The following is a 23,829-nucleotide window of genomic DNA, read 5'->3' as shown; positions in this document are numbered from 1 at the left end:
TAATTATGTTCCCTTTTAATGGATCTCATTGACATGTATCGGGTGTATGAAAGCGAGACTCCCATTTTCACACCAATCTAACATTATACATGTATGAAATTATGATTTACTGCAAATTTGTTTCTTTCAGATGTATCATAAATGAGCTGAGTGTAGTTTATAAGCCAGGGCCTCGGCACTTGTACTGCCAATTTTAAACTTAGTGCATTTGTACTTTCCTCTACCATTAGATCAAATTGGTATTCTTACTAAAACCTTTGGGCATTCTGGGGGGTGTTTCACAAAGATTTAAGTATGACTTAGGTCGCACTTAAATGTCGACGCGTACAGGTTATGCAACGCGCGATCTTACTGATAGATACGCCAGCTGAGATACGCATTAGTGCGCGTCCTCATGACACAATCTGACCAATGCGGCCAAGCCTTTCATACCGTACGCAACTCGGTATTTAAGTGCGACTCTAAGTCATACTTAAATTTTTGTGAAACACCCCCCAGATGTGTTGGTATATGCAATTAAACTAGAGCTAGTTAGTAAATAATATGCTCACTACTGAGCTTTCTGGTCAGCCCTTTTGCAAAAAAATTATATTCTTGTTGATTTCCAGGTCCGCAAGTCACTTCTAATGTGCATCTCTTCTTTTATAAAACTTCTATTTATATCCTATATACATATATTTTCCATTACATCCATTTGCATATTGTGTACAAAATTGTATATTACATAATGGTTATTTGTCAATTCATATGCATACATGTAACAGTGAAAAAATATACAAGTGGTAGTACAAATACTTTATTCAATGTTTATGTATTACACATGTAGCTTTGATTTCTGCCATGATTATACATGTATTTGTATTATGTGAAGTATACTGGTGTATATTACATGGGTGTATTGAATTGTATTATGAAATTAGTTATTTTTCACTATATACATGTAGATTTGATTGTGCGTCTGGTTTAAACTGAATTCACATAATGGTTTAAAATTCATGTTTTAAACAAGAGGTTTCTGGCTGCTAATTTCACACTCTTTGCGATGATTTTGACCATGTAGATCTTTTGTAGATGAAGGCAAAATTTAAGTAAGGTACATTTAAAAAGACAATGGGCTAATTATTAAGCAACAAGTATACATGTACATGTATCTAATGAAGATGTACATTTAGACCCCTTTTCAAACGAACTGGCAATAAAGCACACTTATGCTACAAAATACGCATAACCCATGGTTTAGATTTAACCATCATTGTGAATTTCAGACCCAGGTCCTTGACAACAGGTTTGTGTAGGTGGTTTGGATGTGTATGTGAATGTGTTTTGAAAATGAAATGAATGTGTGTGTTTATTATGTGTGAGGTTGTATGTGTGGGTGTTTGAAATCAACAAAATATGAAGAAAAAGTAAATGCAACAACAAAACAAATCAAAATACACATATGATTCTTACTATGTATTTGCCACAATTCAAACTAATCTAAACAACAGGTTCATACAGAGAAACACGTAATACATACACACAAACAACTTTATAATTCAAACTCTTGAGTCTTATACAGAGCAACAACGGGTTCATGCATAGAAAAAAACCCACCACAAACACACACAAAAAGTCAGGTTATAAAACAAACAATACATGGTTAAAATCTTACACTTCAGTTTTCCGCTTATAATTCAATTTCCTCAGCAGCAGAAGGCAGAACATAGTGAGTACAGAAAATTTTTAAAAACTTTTAGTGTATAAAGATGCTTCATCTAAAACATGAATAAGATGCTTCATACTAATTGATTATTATTTGCCTTTTTTCTCTCCCATTGCTCCCTTAACAATCACTCTTTTCATCCATTCATTTTGTTGCTTCTATTCTTTTACCCTCTCTATCTTTCTGTAATTGTTATCATTCTTTTGTTTCTCTTGCTTCTATCCCCTTTCACCACTTTCCTTCCTATCTCCATATCCACAACCCACGTTTTATCCATGCTTCTACGTGGTACCCCCTCTCTCCAAATTGTGCTTTTCTGGGACACACATTCTGCTTGGATCACCCTGGACATGCTCAGGCCGATCTGGACAAGGAGTACCGCAACATCTTCCAGGCGGTCAGCGACCTCTGCTACTGGACCAACGTCACCCATCAGAAACTGACCAACCTGGAGCCGGTCAGCAAGGACATTCCAACTCTGACCTTCCAGCTCGAGAAGCACAAGGTTAGTGTTTTGGATTGTAGGAAATGTCTAAAGTGGAGTCGTTGCAGGGTAGTGGTTCAGTCACTAGACTCTTAAACCGAGGGTCAAGTCTTCAAATCCCACCTGGCTCTTAAGTCCTTTGGCAAGGCACTTATCCTTATACATGTAGACGCTTATAAATTTCAGTTGTGTTTAGTAAATCCCTGTGCATGTAGTGCATCCCACATTGGTTGGATCATCCGCTTGGAATGCTCACGGCCATGTACAGTATCCATTAATGAGATTATGAGCTAAGTAACTTAAATATTGGCATTTAAGCATGACTCTAAGGCCGTGTTTATGCTTCCACTTTTCAGGTTCAGAATCAGCGTTTCCAAACGTGATTAGTCCAAAACACGGTTGTGTCCATGCTTACTTTAATTTAAACGCTGTTTCAAAACGCCGATCGTAAACTCACAAAAAAGTGCGTTTGTAAACGTCGTTTGACCAGAATCAGGCTTTCTGTGGAAGTATAAACAGAACCACGATCGTAAATGTGTTTAAATGACGTCATTTGGTACATGCTTCCGGTGAGATGAAAATCCGTGGGCAGATATATTCGTATTGCTCCATGTTATCTCCATGTAATAACAACAATCGGAAAAAAAAACTTTCGAAAAAGGCGCGCCCAATTTGACCTCGCTTTACGATGCGAAGCCAGCTGGAGATCATGATTTGCTCTGAAAAGTTAAGCATTAACGGCACTCCCAGAACCACGTTTACGATCGGCGTTTTGAATCAACGTTTGAAATTGCTGATTCTGTCCTCGCAATGGAAGCATAAACACACCCTAAGTAACACCTTTGTGAAACACCACCTGGTTTCCTAATCCTTGTCTACTCATCCCTGTCCATTGATCTACATCTTCTTATTCTGACTCCTTCCAGAACTTCCTTGAGGAGATTGTCCACCAGGAGAAACCCATCAAGGAATCCCTGACCAATGCCGAACGCTTCATCCTCCACAACAAGGACAAGTACCTCAAGCAGGAGCAGCAGAAGGAACTCAACACCAAGATGAGTGACCTCCGTACAGGTCACACTGAGATTGTCTCCTTGGCTGAGGCCCGACTTAGAGAGCTCCAGAACGCCCTTGGCCATCGTCGGAAGGAGAAGGAGGAGATGGTATGATGTTTTCTTACTTTTGTCACTATCGCTTTTCTTCTTCGTAGATTTTTTTCTTCTGCTTTCCATCTTTTCTCACCATATCACTTATGCCCATTCTCATCTTCCTTCCCCCTCGATCACTCTTGCTCTCATTAGTCTAAATCCCAATCGCCACCACATTGTCACTATTTTTCATACTAATAGTTTATTTGAAACCTCATTCTCAAAGTGGAAATTTAACCGAATGAATTTTGACAGTTCTTTTCCTTTTTTAATCTATATTTCTATGCAATAGTGATTATAAGAACATCATATTTTACTCAGGGTAGCCACCTTATTTCCAAAAAAATGTTCTCCCATTTGACCCTCTATTAATATTATGATATTATTATATCATGATGAAAACGTTTCCCTCTATATACAAGTAGGTGTAATATTATGGATGTTTACCATTTCTTTCAATTTCTTTGTGTAGACTGTACTTGAAAGACGGTACAGAGAGGAGGTTACCAATCTTCAGAACTTGCTCCGCTGGCTGTCCGAGACTGAGCATGCCATGGGTTCGGCTCAACCTCAGAGCGAACAAGTGCAACCCCTCAATGAACAACTGAATAAGATGAAGGTACAGTATGATGTGCCGATGATGCCATTTTTATTTGAAATGTTAGTTTGTAATTCTGTTGACTTTGTCAGCAAAGAAGACATTCTTATTAAGAACATTCTAAGGAGAAAAAAATGTGAGCTTTTAAGAAAACAGATGGAAGATCCTGGGACAAATTACATGTAAAGAATGTCTAGGGAATCTTGCCTTGAAAATAAAAACGGGAGGGAGATGAAAAAGGAGGAATCTTTTGATAGATGTAGAAATTAGAAATTATTAGAAGAGAGAGAGGGTAAGAATAGTGGGAGTTGTCAGAAAGAAGCCTTAGAGAGAAGGGTTGAAAAATTTCATGATCTTTAAAGTCAAATAATATGGCACTGAGAGAGAGAGAGAACCTTTGCACCCCTTTTGCCTCAGAAGCATACAGTGGACCATTGTAACTACTAGTATCCGATCTCTTCTTGATGTGCATGTGAACTACAGTACCAGCTTTCCTTTTTGGAGGAAATCATAGTGAGTGCAAAAATTTGCGAAATGTGGAGACTCTTTTCAACAATGTGAAGGTATAGGTATTTATACATGTAGACCTATTCAAGTGTTTAGTTTGTCACAGGTCTTTTGAATCAGCCATGGGCTATGGTCATAGTTTGTAACATAGGGTTCATGATTAGGCCTTTTCCATTCTCCATTTTCCACCGACCTTTTAAAGATGTCGTTGGCTATGGGCTATGGCCTGACCGTGTGAGGTATGGTTTATGATAAGATCTTTTAAATTTTCATTTTTGTTGCCAGGCCTTGAGAGACGATGTGGTCGGCCGCGAACGTCCAGTCCGCGAGTGCACCGAGAACGTCCTCCACTTCCTGCAGAGCCAGGGAGAGCGGCTCAGCCGGGACGAACGGGACAACCTCCAGCAGAGTGTCTCTGAGCTGCGGATGCGGTACGAGCGCCTCAACGATCAGGCCAACTCCCGCGTCGCCCAGCTAGGAGAGGCTTTCGACTACCTGCGAGGGTTCGACCGGGATGTCGCTGGCTTCGAGCACTGGGTGGACGAGAGGATAAAGACCATTCAGGGATTTAGCCGGGATGCTGGACGTGACATCAATGTCCTGAAGAAGCAGAGCGGTCAGCTCCAGACCCTCAATGCTGATATTCAGTCACATCGGGATGACTTGAACAAGATCAATGTCTCTGGACAAGGATTCCTCAACAATGCTAAGGTAATGTTTAAAGCCAACTGGGCACTAAGATCCTCTAATTCTGGTCTTCCCCATGTTCCCCTTTCCACCCAAGAAATCATGGGAGAAACAGGCTTTTGGTTATGCAGGACCACACCTGTGGAACTCGCTTCCACAGGTCCTACAGGGTCTCAAGAATCCAAATTCTGTAGCCTTATTAGAATGTGCCTTTGAATGACAGTTTCATCTCTCCCCTTTATTTCTCCCCCTCTCTTCTCGTAGTGCTAAAAGGGCATTTTAATCAAAGTGGAAATGGCAATTTCAAGATGTGAAGTCATCAGATATCATTTTTCAGACTGCTACATTTAACATTGGTCTCACATAGTTTGCACATCTCATTCTCAAGGGAACCTCAAACTTCCATCCCTGTATTTTCTCCCTGTTCTTTGAATTTCTTTTAATCACTTTTAGTGTACATGCATCTCGGCATTCTTGAATTTTGTATGCCAATTTGAATTATGATGATAACAGTGAAAACGAATATCGGTAGTAATGACAGAATATGTGCTGATTTGTGCTGTGATGTACCAGTGGTTCTTTTGTGCTATTTTTTTGTATTGTGGATCAATAAAAGCAATATCAAACTTTGTCTTTCCTCAGGGATACCAACAATTGCTGAAGGAGTTCCGAGCCAACGCCCTACCACGCCAGTTCAACAAGACCTTCACAGAAGCCCCAGACTCCAACATCATCAATGAACGACTCCTGCGTCTCAATGATAAATTTGAAAGACTCATGGCCAACTGTGACAATACCAATCGAAAATGGCAGGATCTGATCTCAAAGCATCAGGTATTGTACCTCTTTATTTTTGAAAGATTTTTTTGGGCGGGTAAATTTGGTAACAAATATGGTAAAATTACCAAAAATATCCAACAATATTTTTTGTTTTTTTCATTTGTAATGTTGAAAGGAAAGATTTTTATATATTATTTTTTATCATATTTTTTATCTTTAGTTTTGTTTATACATGTATTTGCTATTTTTTAATGTATTCCATTTGATATTTTTATTTATTGCTTGATTTTTTTTAATAGAAATTTATTTAGTCATTTATGTATTCATATGCATGTTTATTTATTTACACGATCATTTTTTATTTATTTTTGTATGGGGGGGGTGTAAATTTATAAAATCAAGGTGATATTAACTGCAATATACATGTATGTTATTCATGTGCCTCCAATGGTACATGTATCACACAATTGAACATGTATTTATAACTCTCACTATTGTATTTTTCCAGCAAACAATCACACACTATGCATGTATTTTAAATCTTCTAACTTTTCATTTTTTGTTCAGCAATATAACGAGAACCTGACCAGTACCCGGACCTGGACCCAGAATGCTGAGCAGACCCTCTCCAGGCTCCTACAGGAACCAGTAGCCGCAGAACCAGTGGCAGTTCAGCAACAGATCGATAACCTTAGGGTAAGTAAGATGATGTAGGGAGGATTAACTCTTCGTGCGTTCACCTGTATACCCCCTTTGTGTTGCATTATTTTAGGGTCTCATTCACATTCGTGCCATGAGTCACAGACTCCTAACAATAAACCTGGCCATGGTATTGTTTGCGAGGAGGGTTTTATTGATTTTATCCTCTCCTTTTTCAATGATCTTGATCAGGATGTGATCAGGATGTATTGATTTTTTGGGAAAACTCAAAGATTCTGTAATTTGTAAAGTGCGATAATCCTTCGAACGCTAAACTAATGTCGCACGCGCGATCAATCGATTGGTACACATGTAATGTATACAAAAATGCCAGGCTATACATTGGAGCTAGCCACGCTCTGGGGCATGCAATTGTTAGAAAAACAATGGGACAGGGGACGTCTATGGGAAATGTGTGGTTGTGCAAAAATGCGAACGAAACACGCCTACGGATGTGCAATAATGCGAATGCAACGCATGAAGAGTTAATTCGTGGTAAAATTGCCTTCTGAAATTCAGTAAAAATTTTAAGGGGAAAGTGACACTGGATAGGATTCCCCCCCTTAGAAATGGGATTTTTGAAACTTGTAAGAGTCATGATTTTTTTTGGATATATTATCGAACTTGTATAGAAAGATATTATCTTAGGCTTGAAATGGGATAAAAAGAAATTAAGAATGGGATTTTTTCACAATTAAGGTTAGCAGCTCAGGGCCCTATCTTACAGAGAGTAGCAATGAATTGATGACTTCGTGCAATGATAGCTTCATTATCACAGTAATAATATGTATTACAATGTATTTGTAGACTACTTCATTGTTGGTTTATTATTTAGACATTCAATGATGACATCATCACCCATTCCAACGACATTGATCGATGCAAGGAGGCTGGAAAGGAACTGGCTGATGTCCAGGATGAAGTCAAGAATGATGTCCAAAAGTCAATAAGTAAGAATGCTGTACGAATCCTTATGTAGTTTGATTTAGCCAAGAGCAACACCCACGTCATATGTTTTGTATAAGTTGTTTTGAAATGAATATTTGGAAACCGTTTGCTGTGTGGCTGCAATATATGCACAGTTCCACTGCACGGGCAATGCAACGGTCCAGTAAATGGAAGAGCAATATGTAATAGTTGAAAATGTTGGATTATGTATCTGCCATTTGTATAATTGGTAATTAATGATAATGTTGATGATGGTGATGATGATGCCAAGGATGATGTAGCTGTTTTATGAAAAAGATAGGGAGTGTAAGAGAAACAAGAATCTTGATACATGTAAAACAGCCTCAAACCTTATGATCCTTTCTCCCCTGTCCAGCTGACATCCAGGAGAGATACAACCGGATGGAACGACAGGTTGCCGAGCGTAGCAACACCCTCCAGATGACCCGTATGCAGTGTCTCAGCCTCCAGGACTCCCTGCACAGCCTTCTGATCTGGCTGGAGGAGAAGGAGAACACCTTCGACAAGCTGGAGAAGGGCACCCGTATGATGATCAAACGGAATGCCCTCATGGAGCAGTTGCAACAGCACAAGGTACAGTATTTCCTTCGACAATGACTAGGGGTGTTCACAAAGACATAAGTGTGACTTCGAGTCATACTTAATTTCCAAGTTGTTTGTGGTATTAAATGTGGTAAGTTGGACAGTGACTAGGAGGCGTTTTGCAAAGATTTTTTAAGTGTGAATCGTACTTAGATTTTTAAGTTGCTTGCAGTATAAAAGGAATTGCTGCATTGGTCAAATCATACGAAGAGGACTTGCGCTACTGCATGTTAATCAATAAGTTTGTACATTACATATCAAGTGCTTGTCAACATGTGTAAGCACTTAACAAATTTTTGCCATGATGTATTCATCATGCTTATTGTCAAAAGTTTTTCTTTCCTCTTGGAACAGCTTTTGCAAACTGACATCGACAGTCACAAACCGAGCGTCGAGTCGGTCAACGAATCCTCTGCTGAGCTCATCCGGGAGTGCGACCCCAAGATGGCCCGCAACATCCAGGGCCGCCTGGACGACCTCAACTCCCGCTTCGAGAGGGTCATCGTTCGTGCTCGTGGACGCAAGGAGCTTCTGGGGTCCCTCCTGGACAAACTGAACTTGCTCCTGGAGGAGGTTGGTGATCTGGAAGACTGGCTCCTTCCGTTGGTGGATTCTCTGGAGTCCAGGGATATCTCCAGGATGGAGCTCCCAGAGCTTGGAAACAGACTGGAGGTGAGTCTGTAAACCATTTCCCGTATTCTGAACTCTGCTTTAACTTAAACCATGGTCTAAAGTTGTGGTTTATTCCTGGGTAACCAAATATGATACAAATGGCTATAACCCATTGGCCCTATTTAGAAGTCAGTTTTACTTTAAGGATGGGCTAACTATGTGGTTTCACTATGGGTAGCCAAATGTGATGCAAATCTCCATAATGAGTTGGTAAATTTATCATTGTTTGATTCTCCATAATACTAATAATAGATTCTTGTTAACAGAGTCATTGTGTACCTTTTATTCATTGTTGTTGACATTTTGGACCTGTTACAGGTTTTGAAATAACATACATGCATCTACTAAACTTTATTTGAGATTCTGTAATGTCATGTTCACACTTGACCTCAATCTCTATATCAGGACATCAAGCAGCAGGTTGAAAACCGCAAGCCGCAGTATGAACACATCCAGACCCTGTGCAAGGAACTGATGCAGGAGGCCCGCATGAACGACACCACCTACGTTTCGGACATCCTAGAAAACGTGGGCCAGAACTGGAAGTGCATGGACCTGGCCCTGCAGCGAAGGCTGTCCCAGTGGGAGCAGCGCAGCGAGGCCTTCCAGAAGTTTGACGGGAAGGTCCGGGAAGGGAACCGCTGGTTGGATGGCATGGAGGACAAGGTCCAGCACCTTCAGCCCATTGCCAGAGACAGCGAGACTATCAACATCCAGATCCGCCAACTTGAGGTAGGTTTGCTTCCCTGTGTCCATCTACAAACTGTTTACATGACGTTTGCTACAACAGCCATTCAGCTATTCCCATGAGAAACTCCCACCATTGGGCAACTCCTTGCTCCCAATCTCTGAACTAAACACTGCCTGTAATCTTTTCACATCATTTTATATCTTAGTCCTCCAACTGCACTCTGTGGAAATATTGAGAAAATAAATTATCACAAGTTCTATTGAGCAAAACAGGTGATGACTCTTTCAAAAAACATCCATGGAGGACTGTGAATGTATGAATTTTCTGTATGACCTTTGCTTTCTTTGAGAACTGAATGATATTCATCATATAGCTCTAATATCCATCTCTTGATAACCAGGAAAAAATAATGGAAGACTGTTGAGTATTTCATAGACTATTTATTCAACAACAATTAGGAAATTAGTCAATTATTTTTTTTTATTTCTCATCTTCCACAGCCTCTGCAGCAAGAGTACGTAGCCTACAGACCCAACATGGAGGATATCCGCAAGCTTTGCCGTAACCTTGATACCGTCACCCGGGATGCCTCTCTTCCGCTGGCCATTGCCCCCAGACGTTCCAGCCTGGCCATCTCTCCAAGAGACCGGTCAAGTATGTACCAGAGGAACATATCTGCGGTGCCCAAAGAGAGTGAACGCAAACGCACCTCTTTCCTTTATGAAGGTAATAATCCAGAGATTTAATAACATTCCTGGGATCTGTGCATTCATCTATTAAAGCTATTTGTAGTAGTGGTCACTATTTTGATACGTTTTGCTTGACCCATCACATAAGCTAAGGACATATGTTATTATTTTGCCCTCATCCTTTCTGTGTCCATCTCAGAGACCACAGAGGCTCAGCGCATCACCACCCGAACCATCGACCGTTACGACGCCCTCGGCAACAAGCTGACATTCCGCCGTGAGGAGTTGGATGCCTTCCTCAACCTCTCCAAGCTCTTCAACGACAAACTTCGCTCTGTCACTTCCCAGCAGGATTGGCTGTCCCATCTGGAGGCACAACTGGACTCTCAGGGTCCGCTCAGCAGCGATATCAACCAGCTCGAGCAACAGCTCAGAGGCATGCAGGTAGGTGATGAGAGCGTTATTTGTGGAATACCCAGTTTCTTTGGATCTACCGGTGTGTTGGCTGAGTTGGTAAAGCATCCGTCTCACAACCAGGAGGTCTGATGTTAAAGCCCCAGCCATGTCAGACCAAAAGATGTTAAAAGATAGAAGTTGCCGTCACTCTATTTGGCGTTCAACGATTCAAGGAATAGAGCAGTGTCGATATGGCACTGCACAGTGGCTGCCCGGCCCAAGATCAATTGGGAAAAATTGATTTTCAGAGTATTTTTATTTCAGATTTATATTTCCAACAATGAAATATGGAGTTCATTTTTCTTTTAAGTAGTGCTGGTGATTTCCCATGGGGGCTTTTTGGTCTTTCTGATGTACAGTGATCATCAAAATCATCCCTTCTATGCTTGTACATTGTGGTACCTTGATTTCTCAAGATATTCAGCTGAATTTACTTTATAAATCATCCAGCTGTTATGAAAAAAAATTCACTCTTGCGATATAGAGACGATAAGGCAGGTTGCTCCAATGTTTTAATTTTCACCTTTGACCTCAGGATGTGAAGAGTGAGCTGGGTGACAACAGGCGCTCCATCGAAGAGATCATCACTGCCATTGAGATGTTCCTCAGGGACCACAAGGATCGTCTGAGCCCCGACCAACAGGATGCCCTCCAGAGACGCATCTATGACCTTCGCACTCACTTTGATCAGGCAAACTATAAGGCCGCAGATTCCGTTCGCAAGATGCAAGATCAGGTATTTTCCCCAGCTTGTTCCATTTGTCGTTTCTAATTCACTTCGTCGAGTGTTCAGGCTATTGTCATTTGAGAGCATTACAACTGTTGATATCAGGTTACCTCTATTGGTTACCTCTATTCCAATGTATTCAGTTTAAAGTCTGTTTATATGTATACAAAACTTTAAATCAATTAGCACCTGAATATCTTAATAATACCATCAAATTATACACACCTTCTCGTAATCTTCGTTCAATCACTGACACATGCAGACTTTGCATTCCCTTGTCAAAACTCTCCTCTGCCGAAAAACGGTTTGCAGTAGCAGCTGCCAAGACTTGGAATGCTATCCCTCTTTCAATAAGAAATGTTTCCAGTGTTCTTGGCTTCAAATCATCCCTTAAGACATACCTTTTTCCTCAATAATTAATATTTTTCCTTTTTATTTTGAATATTGTATAGTAATCATTGCAAATATTAAATGTTTCCTACTTTTGTACGCGCTATGGTACTTTTTGTTTTTAGCGCCTCTAAATACCCATCATTATTATTATTATTATTATTGATATTAGCTAAAGACAATTCTGAAAGCTGCCTCATTGTACAGGGGATTCAATGTACTTTTACATATGTCATGGAATTGCATTTAATTGTTATTTCACTTTAACGATAGATAATGATCATTTTGCATTTATACCATGTACAAATCTGCCCAAAATACCCTTCATGGACAAAATACATGGATTATTCCCTAGAACATTTATGGTCAACTAAATTGATAAAATTACAAATTGAAGCTTCACTACACTTTCTTTCTTTGTACCTTTTCCATCCCTTGGCAGTTGAACTTCTTGAAAGAGACGGAAGAGAAGATTGAGACTCTCCAGAACCTTCTGGAATGGGTCAGTGACATCGAGCGTCAGCTGGTCCTGCAGCAGCAGATGAATGAAGAGATGAGACCACTCAATGATCAAAACAGACAACAGAAGGTCAGTACTACAAAGTTCCCAGTCCACTAGGGAAATTAGCAAATCACCCGTTTCCATTCAGGGAAAAGTCAGGGAATTTGATAGAAATGCTTCAAATGAGGCAAAAGTCAGGGAATTTTGATCCCCCCCAAATGAAAAGTAGTCAATGAGACTCATTCTGATGTTTTTTACTGCAAATAGTTCGCTGCAACAGCCCCCAAAACAACAAAAACATATGAAACATGGGCAATGGGTTAAAATTATCATGACATTTTTAGACTTGCATGTATGGAATTTTGTTCTATTGAAATGCTTGGACCCCCGACGCGATAAAGTGCAAGTTTTTTTTTTTGGGGGGGGCATAATGATTGGTATAAAACAATTTCTATAATTTTGGTCTTGCCAGGTGATTCATGAAGACGTCAGGAAGCATCACGAGGATGTGATGCTGGCTGTTCACAACGGTCAGTTCTTGCTGGACAGCCAGTCGGACAGACTGAGTGACAGAAGCAAGTCTGCTCTAAGGGATTATTCAGCTGATCTCAAGGTGAGTGGGTATTAAGGTGGTGATTGACAAGAATGAAAGATGATGATGATGATTGTAGTAGTGGTGATGATGGATAATGATTTTCAGGATGAAGATGATGATGTTGCTTGTGGTTGAAGATGGTGGTGATGGTGATGATGGTGGTGATTTTGATGATGATATGATCATGACTGCGATAGTGATGATGATGGTTGTGATGCAAAGGATTATGATGTTAGTAATGGTAATGATAATGATGAGGCTGATGGTGGTGGTGATGATGTACATGTACAGTAGCTGATGTTGATGACGAAAATTTGTTAATAATGAGTATGATCGTGCTCTAGATGATCTTGAGACACATCCTATCAGTAATGCAGCCCTTGAAGGATGTACATGCATCAGTTCTGGTGGATTGTGGAGTGTGGTGGAATCAATTTTAATGTTTTGGATAATGATGATGAAGGTTTTGGTGATGATGAGCTTCACAAGAGTAATTTCTTATTGTAGAACCAGGTAGAGACATCGATAGATGGCGACTTGCTCAGAACCCTCGCCGATTATTCTATAGACCTTCAGGTGAGATGGTGGTGATGGTCATGATGATCAAAAATTTCTAAATGGTATTATACTAATACTAATGATTATATTATCCAGAATCTGAGGGGAATTATATCCTTTTCCTCATCTCTCTGATTGCCTGTGGAGCATCGTATCATACCTACATGTACCTTGTATATCGACACATTTTTTCCTTCAATCTGTCAACGTCTGAATTAACTTGAAGACATTGTTTCTAGTTCTCTGACAGAGGGATGCTCTCCTGATCAACTTCAATATTTCTCCTTCACCTACAACTGTTCCTCAATGTAACTTTGATACATGTAGATCTCTGTGTATACAGTAAGATCTTCCAGGATCGTGTTGTCATAGTGCTTATCTGTCCTTGTTATTCCTAATTCTCATAATTCTCTGAAATTGATAATTTCAATATGGTGTACCATACCTATGGAATGAATAAGCTCTTAATGATTTTCAAGATTTCTCTAATATTTCTTCTCTTGGTAGATGTACTTTTGGCTTCAGGATCTTACTGAGAATATTTTGATTCAGACAATGTTTGCCAGAAATATGTTTTTTTAATTAATCCCCTTTTAGGTCCTATAATGGTACATGTTTTGTTCCTTTCTCATTCTTGAGTACCATGAGCAAGTCTCACTGGATATTTACACATTACAAAGGGTCATTATGATGTTGATGCTGATGTTGTTGCTTCTGATGATGTTGATGATGATGTTGATGGCGCTGATGCTGATGGCAATGACGATGATGATCATGGTAATAATGATGGTGGTGATGATGTTGATGTTTATGTTGATGATGATGTTGGTGATGATGATGGCAATGATGATGATCATCATTGTCATGAGGATGATGATGATGTTGGTTGTGATGTTATTGATGATGAAAGAGGTGCCTTTTTGATAACTTATACTACATACTTTGATCCTCAGAACCGCTACGAGAATGTCAGCTCTGAATCTGACTCCCGCACAACCCTTGTCAACTCTGGGCTTGGCGAGGTCCAGAAGTTTGATCGCGAGTACACATCCTTTGACACCTGGCTTTGCTCTGCTGAGAGAACTCTTGAAGCCTACCTGTTGGACGTTGCAAGGGACAGGGACGGCCTCCGCAAGCAGGTCAACAAGATCCAACCCTTCAACGAGGAGGTTGTTTCACACTCTGCCGATCTGCGCTTCATCAATATGTCTGGACAGAAGTTCCTTGGTGAAAACCAGGTAGGTTTTTCAATGAATATTGGTTGGTCTTTTGCTATCTAATTCTAGATATGAATGTATATCTATAAATTCATTGATTTCTTGACTATTTAGTGTGTTATCCTTTGTTTACAAAGGACATTTTGCAAATTTCCTGTAGAATAAATTAGGACAGTGATGGATTTTCATAGAGTTACGATTGATTGGATCAATCGTAACTCTTTGTAAGACAGGGCCCAGACTTAGTTTAGTGACATTTCTTGATTATAATCCTGACTGTTCTGTCAGTTTTCATCTTTGGCCTATGGATATAATTATCCTGTAGGCAATTTTCTTTACATTTTGATTGCTGAATTCTCTATTTGCTCATCTGATTTGTACCTGAATCAGTACTTGCCGTTAGGGTATGGATTAATATGTTTTCATCTTTTGATGATAGGTGTACAAGCAGAGGCTAGCCGACTTCCGCGACATGACACAGACTGCCAAGCAGTACCTGCGCAACTTCAGGGAGGAGCCGGACTCCCACATCATCTCGGACAAGCTCAACGACATCAACGACCGCTACGCCCGGCTCAAGATGCGCTGCAACGAGCACACCCAGCGCATCCTGAACCTCCTGGGGCTGCACGAGAAGTGGCGCTTCTCAACGGAAGCGGTCACGACCTGGATCGAGGATGTGCACGTGACCATCCAAGATATGGAGAGACAACCTGTTGCAGAGGACAGGACAAAGGTCCAGGAGCAGATTGACCAAGTCAAGGTGAGATTGAAAAGCAGATAATGAGAAAGATATACATGTATATATGGGTACAGATCAACACTGCAGGAGTAAGGGATTAAGGAAAAAATTAGTGGGAGAAGGTAGAGTAATGCGAGAAGATGCAAAGAAGAATTACTTTTGGACAAAGTTAAATACTAAGACAAAAGTGAAGAATGTAAAGGAATGCATGAAGGTTACTGCTTACCTTATGACTGCTCTGTGATCCAATATTGGAACAAAATGTATTTTGTATATTTTCTGAAAATTCAAACAAATAAGGCTATCTGTTTTGAAGTTCAGACTAACTGTAAGAATATTTTTTGAAAAATCTTGAGAAGCTGCTAATACACTTACCATGGTGTCATTATGATTAGAAAGTCAGTTCGATTTACACTTATAGTCATAAATTTGAATTTGAGCATGAATTCACTTGATGATTCAGAACTTATGATAGTAATGTGTCTCATGTTCTACAAATGTACTGTTAACCTTAAATACACATAACAGTGACTATTCCCATTGTCCCTTTCTAGATTCTGAGGTACAGGCTCCCTCTTGAGGGAATCAATTTGAATTACATACTGAAGTAGTTTTAAAGATTTTTATGTGAAGACATGCAGGTTTTCTATTTAATTGGAAATGTCTGTCAATATTTTGTTCAGGTTGTTCACGATGATGTTGCTCGCCATCTGAAGGACGTGGAAAAGGTGAAGGCAGCTGGAAATGAACTAGCAGAGGCACAGCAAGATCTCAAACCCAGCATTGACAAGACAGTCAGTAAGTCATTACATGTGTCCGTACACTTGATGAGTTTTGGGTGTTTGCAACAGAGGAAGTGATTGTGAATGAATGAATGAATTTATTATCCAATGCAATGATAATACCAATTTTACAAGTTTACAGACAATAATTTATGAATACATAGAAAAGCAAGGATAATAGGAACCAGAAAATAGCATGAATGCTAGTCAAGTCTGGCCCCTTCTAGTCTAGATAGATAGAAACATGTTTTTAAGAATGAAAATTGTGAGTCTACTAATACACGCTAGCAATGACTACATAACAATTTAACAAAATTAGTTAACAGTATTTACATATGAAAGATATCTAGATGATAAGAAATATAGATGGTATCAAAATTCATTTTTCCAACAGATGTTCAACAATAGCTTTACAAAAACTTGATCTTGATGGTTTCTTTCTAATTTTGGTTGGTAGCTCATTCCAAGAAGTTGTGCCTACATAAGATAAACACTCCTTTCCCAAGCTTGTCCTAACCTTTGGTACATACAGGTTATCGTCTTCCTTTTGCCTTGTATTATATCTATGTTTAATCAGTGTCATCCTGTTGGTGTCATCCTGTGTCATCCTGTTGGTGACAGAATTTTGCTTTAATACTAGTTTTTCGTAGACTCCGGCCCTTAGTCTCCTATGGGTTCAGAGTGACTGTATTTACAGTTATTGCAACATGAAACATAAAAAGGAAATAAAGATGATGAATGATGGTGATGATGATGGTTGTGATGATGATGATGTAGATGTTGGTGATGATGGTTTTGATGATGGTATTGCTGCTGCTGCTGCAAATGATGTTGAAGGTGATGATGGTATTAGTTATGATGGTGATGATGATAATGTTGATGATGATGGTGATGATGACAATGATGATGATAATGATGATGATGATGGTGATGATGATGATGTTGATGATGGTGATGATGATGATGATAATGGTGACAATGATGATGTTGATGATGATGACAGTGATGATGGTGAATCCATTCTCCACCAACCATTCCAATCTCACTATCCATCATCCCCTGCAGACGAGATCGTCAGCAAGTATGACACCCTGAACACCAACCTTGCCCGGAAAGACGTGGACCTCCAGAATGCCCTAGCCGACATGCAGGGTCTCCAGGACGGCATGGACACAACCCTTAGCTGGTTGGATGATCTAGAGAGGAGGGTTGGTCGACTAGATGGAGCAAAGGTCACTGTCAAGAAGGAGCCTATCTTGGATGAGATCCAGAACGTTAAGGTAGGTTGAGTAAGAGTATAGTTCAATGTTTGATGATAAATTTGTTCATGTAGTCATCTTGTTATATGGTTTGGCAGTTTCTGTATGCCCTGATGTATCCAGGGAAATTGCAAGGGATACATGCACCCTCTAAATCTGCACTTAATACATACAAATTAATACAGCTATCTTCAAGAAAATAAGGAGACCACGTGTGTGTCCTGCATTGCATTTGCACTGATAGTAAACTATTTTAATATTCACCTGTCCAATCCAGTTGATTGACCAAGAGCTCCAGAGCAGACGACCAACCATAGAGGCCCTCCAGGACAAGGCCAACAAGCTCTCCCAGTCTGGCAACCCAGCCACGGCCCGCCAGATGCGCAACAACATCGACAACCTCAACCGGCGCTACGACGCCCTGGTCACGACTTCTGGCCAGTATAACGAGGATCTCCATGATATGCTGGATTCCTTGGGGAAGCTTTGCGAGGATGTGGATAACCTTGAGGATTGGGTGTTCCCGACCCTCGATGTCCTGGAGTCCAGGGAACTCAAGAAGCAGGAGATACCTGACATTGACAGTGTCACTAAGGTAAGGCAACAAAACTTCTGACAACATTATCAAAATTATTGAACATCGATAAAACATGAATAAGAAAGCAAAACGATGTGGATAATCTTAAAGATTTGGTGTTACTAGCCCTCGATGTCTTGTAGCAAGAAATAATGGACATTGACAGTGTTACTGAGATGAGGCAACAAAGTTTCTAACAACAGTATTGAGATTGTTGAACATTAGCAATGGTGTATAAATGAAATTACCACAAATTTTGTAGCTTATAGGAGGATTGCATGGAGTTTGTTTTACCTATGCCATATTCTATCCTTTCTTCCATTCCTTCTTTCAGAGGATTGCACGTGAGGTTGAGGACCATACGCCAGAGTACAAGCGCATCAAGCGAGTCGCAGATGATCTGATCCGTCACAAGCGCACCCGGGATGCAACCTTTGTCACTGATCTTATGCGCAGCTTTGATCGTAACTGGCAGACCATGGAGGAGGCCCTCACAAGACTGTAAGAGATATTTTTGCTTTCTTTCTGTTTAATTTGAAATCACAAATTTGTCATTCTCTCCATTTAAAGAAAGCATTGATGTTCAAAGCAAATTTCAGATTCTGAATAAAATGCAACATTGTCATTCTCATTTTTTTCTAATGTTTTGTGCGCTAGAGGAGTATATATTTCTAGTCAAAGAATTTCACTATGTAGACAGAGTTATTGTGCTTGTCACAACATACATGTACTTTGATACATATTCTGTCCAATGAGTTGCAATCTTTAAATATAAATTTGTTTTTGTTCTTTACCATACGAAATCAGCAAATTTCTGAAAAAATATCTTTTCCCATCAAGTGCTGAATTATTGAATCAACTCGTATCTTGGAGCATGGATTGCATACCTATCTGCATTATATGAATTATTTGTTGCCATTTTGCGAGAGTGGCATGTAATTGTTTTTACAGGAACAACCTGGTTACAGAAGGCAGTGTATAATAACATTTTTAACCCCTTGCCTACTCGAACTGGGTGGTCACCGTACAAAACCTATGGAACTCACAGAATTCAGTAGTCAACAGGTTTAAATCATACAGACCTTTATAAATCCCACCGCTGCCACCATAGGTTTCTACATATCAAACTTTTGGTTTTTAAACAAACATGAGTGCACACAATGTTTGTAAGTTCCATGAAGGGCTGATTGGCTCAGAACAGATTAACCATTGAAAATCACAATTACTGCTTCAGGAAACACCCTGGCCATAGATTAACCACTTGACTACGGAAATCATGTAGTTTCCGTAGGCTTTCTGCATATGTAAAGCATTCCAGCATGCAAAGGGTTTAATCTGTAATAATGAAATATATTTCTCTTTGCAGGAACACCTATCTGAAGGAGAGGAAGGATGTCCATGACAAGTATCGCAATGCTGTCAAGGTGGTCCTGATGTGGTTGGACTCTACAGAAGACAAGTTTGAACGCCTTCCAGACATTGCCAGATCCCTTGCTGAACTCAAGAATCAGCTCGAACAGATGAAGGTAACAATCAAGTTTCATACATGTATTCTATCAATGTATTCAATCTCTTTCTTGCTGATTTCTGTGGTGTAATTTCCATGGACTTTATAGAGTGATCTCATGGTTCCAGCAGATTGACAGTATGCAGCTGCACATGTGGAGTGTTTCTTAAAAACACCAAATATTGGTTTTCATTGATTAATTTTTACTTTTTGAGAGTCAAGAAATTCTGGTTTGCAGAATGAAGAAACCTACTTGCCTGAGAATGTATAACTGGATCAATTCAGAAAGTTATTTTGGAGCATGACCATGAGCATATTTGAAGGTTGAGAGAAGATCTTTGAACTGTATGCGAATTGTCACCATCTACTTCTCTGTACCCCATTGTTCCCCCAGCCCCTGAACCGTGAGGTGACTGGTTTCAAACCCAAGGTTGACCAGACCTATGAGCTTGGAAAGACCCTGGACGCCCTCATTCAAGCCGCAGAGACAGTAGTGACCAACAGGAGGCGCTCTACCCAAGTTGCCAGCGGACAGGTGGCACGCACAGAACGTCGTGTAGTAGAGATCCAACAGAACTTCCAAGTCTCTGAAGGTACAGAATTTTTACATATTCCCGTAGTTGGTATTATTCTTAGCAAAGCTTTATCAAAAGTATTAAATTATTTACAACAATAAATCAATGTATCTAACCATTTTGTGACACTTATATGGCACAGATGTGTTGACAGTATTGGTAAAAACTTAACAATCCATCATTCATTTGCTCTGTTTCAAATTTTCAGACACAGAGGTGATGCGAGAGGTCCGCAACCTCCGCAACCGCTACGACGCTCTCAGCAAGAACGTCCAACTCCGGGAGGACAACATCACAGACATGTACGAGATCATCCGACAGTATGAGGAGCGCAACAAGGACCTCCAAGGGCTCCTAGACTGGAGCCGACCCATCAAGGCCCGTCTCAAGGAGCCCATACCGGATGTCAAGGATGTGGCCTCGCTTCAGAACCTCATCACGGAGCACAAGGTAGGATAGATCTCTAGCATCGCTACCTGTACATTTGTAGTTTCTGAATTCTCAGAAATTTGTTTTCTTTCTTATGGGAAAAATTCTGAAATGAAGTATTAAATTTCTGTTGGGTGTTTCATAAAGCTGTTTGTAAAGTTATGCAAAACCTTACACATGACTAGAACATTTAATTTAATTTATTTCCACATTAACAGCAAAGTAAACAAAATTTGTACATCTCAAAATCATTATGAACAAATACAATTTACATTACATTAACATTTAACAATACAGTACATATTAGCTCAAGTGCATGCTATACAAAATCTACAGAGCTTGGAAGAGCTAGCATCCTTCATGAATCCAGGACCTGGATCTGACATACTTTTAGATATAAATTCTGTTGCCCTGATTCCACCCAGGTGACCTGATGACTCTTGTAAATGTCACCAAACTGAATATCAATCCTTTCCCCTGCACAGCGTCTCCACGAGGAGCTCCTGAACAGGCGATCACACACCAACGAGGTCATCCAGAATGCGGAGCACTTCCTCCATGACCACCGCTCCAAGCTCACGAAGCCTCAGGTCGACGAGATGCAGAAGCGCATCGAGGAGCTGAGGGAGTACTACGACACCCTGACCGATCTTTCCAGGGAGAAGCTGTCTAAGCTTAGAGAGATGCTCAATCAACTGGAACAGGATCATCGTGACAAGGTAACCAAATACAGGGCTCCTAGTCCATCAGGGAAATCAGAAAATTTATTTTAATTTTTTTCCAGTCGGGGAAAAATCAGGGAATTTGATTTAAAAAACACCTCAAATCAGGGAAAAATGCCTCAAATGAGGGAAAAATCAGGGAATTTTGATCAGTCCCAAAAGTCAAAAGCACGGGAGGTCAATCAGACTCTGTTATTTCGTTACATATCAAACCAACATCCATTGAATGACTGGTTATGGTGGTACTAATTAGTTTTAGATTATTTCTTTTATACTGAAAATACATGTACTTCACTGCGACAACTTAAAAAACATGCGAAACTGGGAATGGGTTTAAATAATTACCAGGGAATTTTTCAACTTCATCAGGGAAAAATCATGGAATTTTGTTTTGTTGAAATGCTGGGACCCTGAAATAGCAGTTAGCATGAAACAGTGTATCAAAAGTTAGTGAACTTCACCAGAAAATGGACATTTTTAAAGTGTTCAAGTTTTGCCATGGCTTAGATAATTAATTGTCAATATTATATTCAATAAATTTTGTTTCTCTGGGCTCGCCAAACATTGTATTGTTTTATACATTCAACACTCAACATGAAGGAGTGCATTTTGTAGTGGGGTCACTGACTTTTGAGCACGACTGAGTGTGTAAATGTACGCTGAATATCGGCCTCCCTGCCTTAAGGTCGGGTGAGGGCTCACCTTGAAACTTAAAGCGTGACACCCTAATACTTGTCTTAATAGCGTCCTTTAAATATTTTATACATAATAGTAGCCTTTCGCCTACATGTAGGTATCGAATGGGGGCCTGATTCATGTGCAGGAAATTAAGATCGATGTGCATGACATTAAAATGAAAAAGTCTACTAAAAGTTGAAATGTAATTCACTGCTTTATGTACATTGTAAAACCATCTTGCAGAAGCCACTCCAGACCTGCAAATTACTGCACATACATGTATGTCATGCTGATATGAACCTGCTGACAAATCAACTAAATCGATCAATGATAACTAAAGCTAACAATATATGCAGATGCGCTTCAAGCTTGGAAAATAAGGACTGTTGAATTGGTGATAGAAATGTTCAGTTTTTGCTGAAAATGCCTTCCAGTTATGACGTAAAACTGGGACTTCTGCTAGGAATATCTTTGAGTGTCTCTGACCCTTTTCTTGTTTTTTCCCAACAGGCCAGTCTTGAGCAGGAGACCAAGCGTCGCGTTGACACGTTGGTTGAACTTCTGGACTGGATCACGGTGGCAGAGCGTAACCTTGGAAACGAGCAGCCAATCATGGAACAGCGCAAGGCACTCGGCCAACAGATACAGAACCATAAGGTGTGCAAAATATGAAGATCATGGAACATCTAAATTTTATTTCATAAATATGAATTAGATGTAGAGTGTACACACACAGCTCATTGGAACTGCAAATGTATATACATGTACAGTACAAGACTGCATGATTGAAGCTTCTACATGTATATTAATTCAAGAATACTTTGTTTAAAAGAGAGTGGACCAAATTAAATAAACAATACTTAAGTAATAACCTGATAGCCATTTTTATCTCAACCTTCCCCAAGGATCTACCTGAAGTTAGTTCAAAGTTTCTTGATTGAACAGTCTCAGTTACTTTTGATTACAGTGGCTTTCAGAGGGAACCCTGCTCAATGTCATCCTCAGATTTGTCCATACATGTATGCATGAAAAAAGAAAAAAGAAAAAAACAAATGTGGGATGTTGGAATGACATCTAGAAAAAATATGGGAAAACCACCAGATGCAACCTTTTTTTAATGAAGGTAGATATAGATGACTTGTATTTTTAGTAAATTTCTCTATATTCTTTTGCAATATTTTCATAGGCTATCAATGAAGACATCTTGGCCCACCAGCAGCCTGTCCTGTTGGCCGTCCACAACACCGAGTCCTTCCTGGATCGCAGGAGCTCCCAGCTCAGCCCGGAGATCTGCAACAAGCTCCAGGAGGGCAAGACCTCCTTGAAGAGCCGCTATGATGTTGTCCAGAAGGAGGCGGAGACCCGAGCCAAGCAGCTCGGCGTGGAGGAGGATGAGCTGGAGCACCTGGAGCCAGATATGGCCGAATTTGACAAGTGGCTCACCACGGCTGAGAGGGATGCCAGGCAGTTCTTTGAGAGCTTTGGCTCCGATACGCAATCTCTTCAGAAACAGGTTTGTCCAAAGAATTGATAGAAATCATTGAAAGTTTTATTAGAATTTGCATTCATCGAGGCAAATATTCACAGAAGAGGCTTTTGAAGGAAGGAGTCTAAATCTTCCTGCAGATTTTCTGTATGATTGCGCTTGATTCACCATGTACACTGAAAAAGTGCACATTTCTTATAAGACTTCTGAGAGTACAGCTTGAGTACAGTTAGCTTGGATAGCTGTTAACAGTTATTTTAAGACTTCCAGATCAGGTGAGGTATTAAAATGGATTCCTTCTTTTGTTGACCAAACAATGGGATCATCATTGGCACACACACAAAGGATATATAGTCAGAGATAAGTAAATAAGTACATAACTGTAACAGCTGCATCCTAGTCCTATCAAATCCCAT

General features: G+C 40.0%; 1 protein-coding gene across 1 annotated transcript in view; it reads left to right on the top strand.

Moving 5' to 3' along the window:
* The window catches only part of LOC121430602, an 84,987-nt gene that overhangs the window by 51,297 nt on the left and 9,861 nt on the right, over positions 1–23,829 (top strand). Inside the window, exons 30-56 of the mRNA XM_041627920.1 lie at positions 2,064–2,210; positions 3,116–3,352; positions 3,810–3,956; positions 4,728–5,153; positions 5,772–5,963; positions 6,477–6,605; positions 7,444–7,558; positions 7,933–8,150; positions 8,514–8,831; positions 9,237–9,563; positions 10,023–10,248; positions 10,411–10,655; positions 11,203–11,403; positions 12,227–12,373; positions 12,759–12,899; positions 14,393–14,677; positions 15,096–15,419; positions 16,082–16,196; positions 17,246–17,460; positions 17,717–18,034; positions 18,351–18,517; positions 19,383–19,542; positions 19,918–20,116; positions 20,307–20,548; positions 21,013–21,246; positions 22,438–22,584; positions 23,114–23,440. Of these exons, the coding sequence (XP_041483854.1) occupies positions 2,064–2,210; positions 3,116–3,352; positions 3,810–3,956; positions 4,728–5,153; positions 5,772–5,963; positions 6,477–6,605; positions 7,444–7,558; positions 7,933–8,150; positions 8,514–8,831; positions 9,237–9,563; positions 10,023–10,248; positions 10,411–10,655; positions 11,203–11,403; positions 12,227–12,373; positions 12,759–12,899; positions 14,393–14,677; positions 15,096–15,419; positions 16,082–16,196; positions 17,246–17,460; positions 17,717–18,034; positions 18,351–18,517; positions 19,383–19,542; positions 19,918–20,116; positions 20,307–20,548; positions 21,013–21,246; positions 22,438–22,584; positions 23,114–23,440 (5,949 nt within the window). The remainder of the gene's footprint in view (positions 1–2,063; positions 2,211–3,115; positions 3,353–3,809; positions 3,957–4,727; positions 5,154–5,771; positions 5,964–6,476; positions 6,606–7,443; positions 7,559–7,932; positions 8,151–8,513; positions 8,832–9,236; positions 9,564–10,022; positions 10,249–10,410; positions 10,656–11,202; positions 11,404–12,226; positions 12,374–12,758; positions 12,900–14,392; positions 14,678–15,095; positions 15,420–16,081; positions 16,197–17,245; positions 17,461–17,716; positions 18,035–18,350; positions 18,518–19,382; positions 19,543–19,917; positions 20,117–20,306; positions 20,549–21,012; positions 21,247–22,437; positions 22,585–23,113; positions 23,441–23,829) is intronic.

The sequence above is a fragment of the Lytechinus variegatus genome, chromosome 17 (genome assembly GCF_018143015.1).
Source record: "Lytechinus variegatus isolate NC3 chromosome 17, Lvar_3.0, whole genome shotgun sequence".
NCBI classification, from domain to species: domain Eukaryota; kingdom Metazoa; phylum Echinodermata; class Echinoidea; order Temnopleuroida; family Toxopneustidae; genus Lytechinus; species Lytechinus variegatus.
Note: the sequence above shows the minus strand (reverse complement) of the source record. Positions and strands in the feature narration are given on the sequence as shown.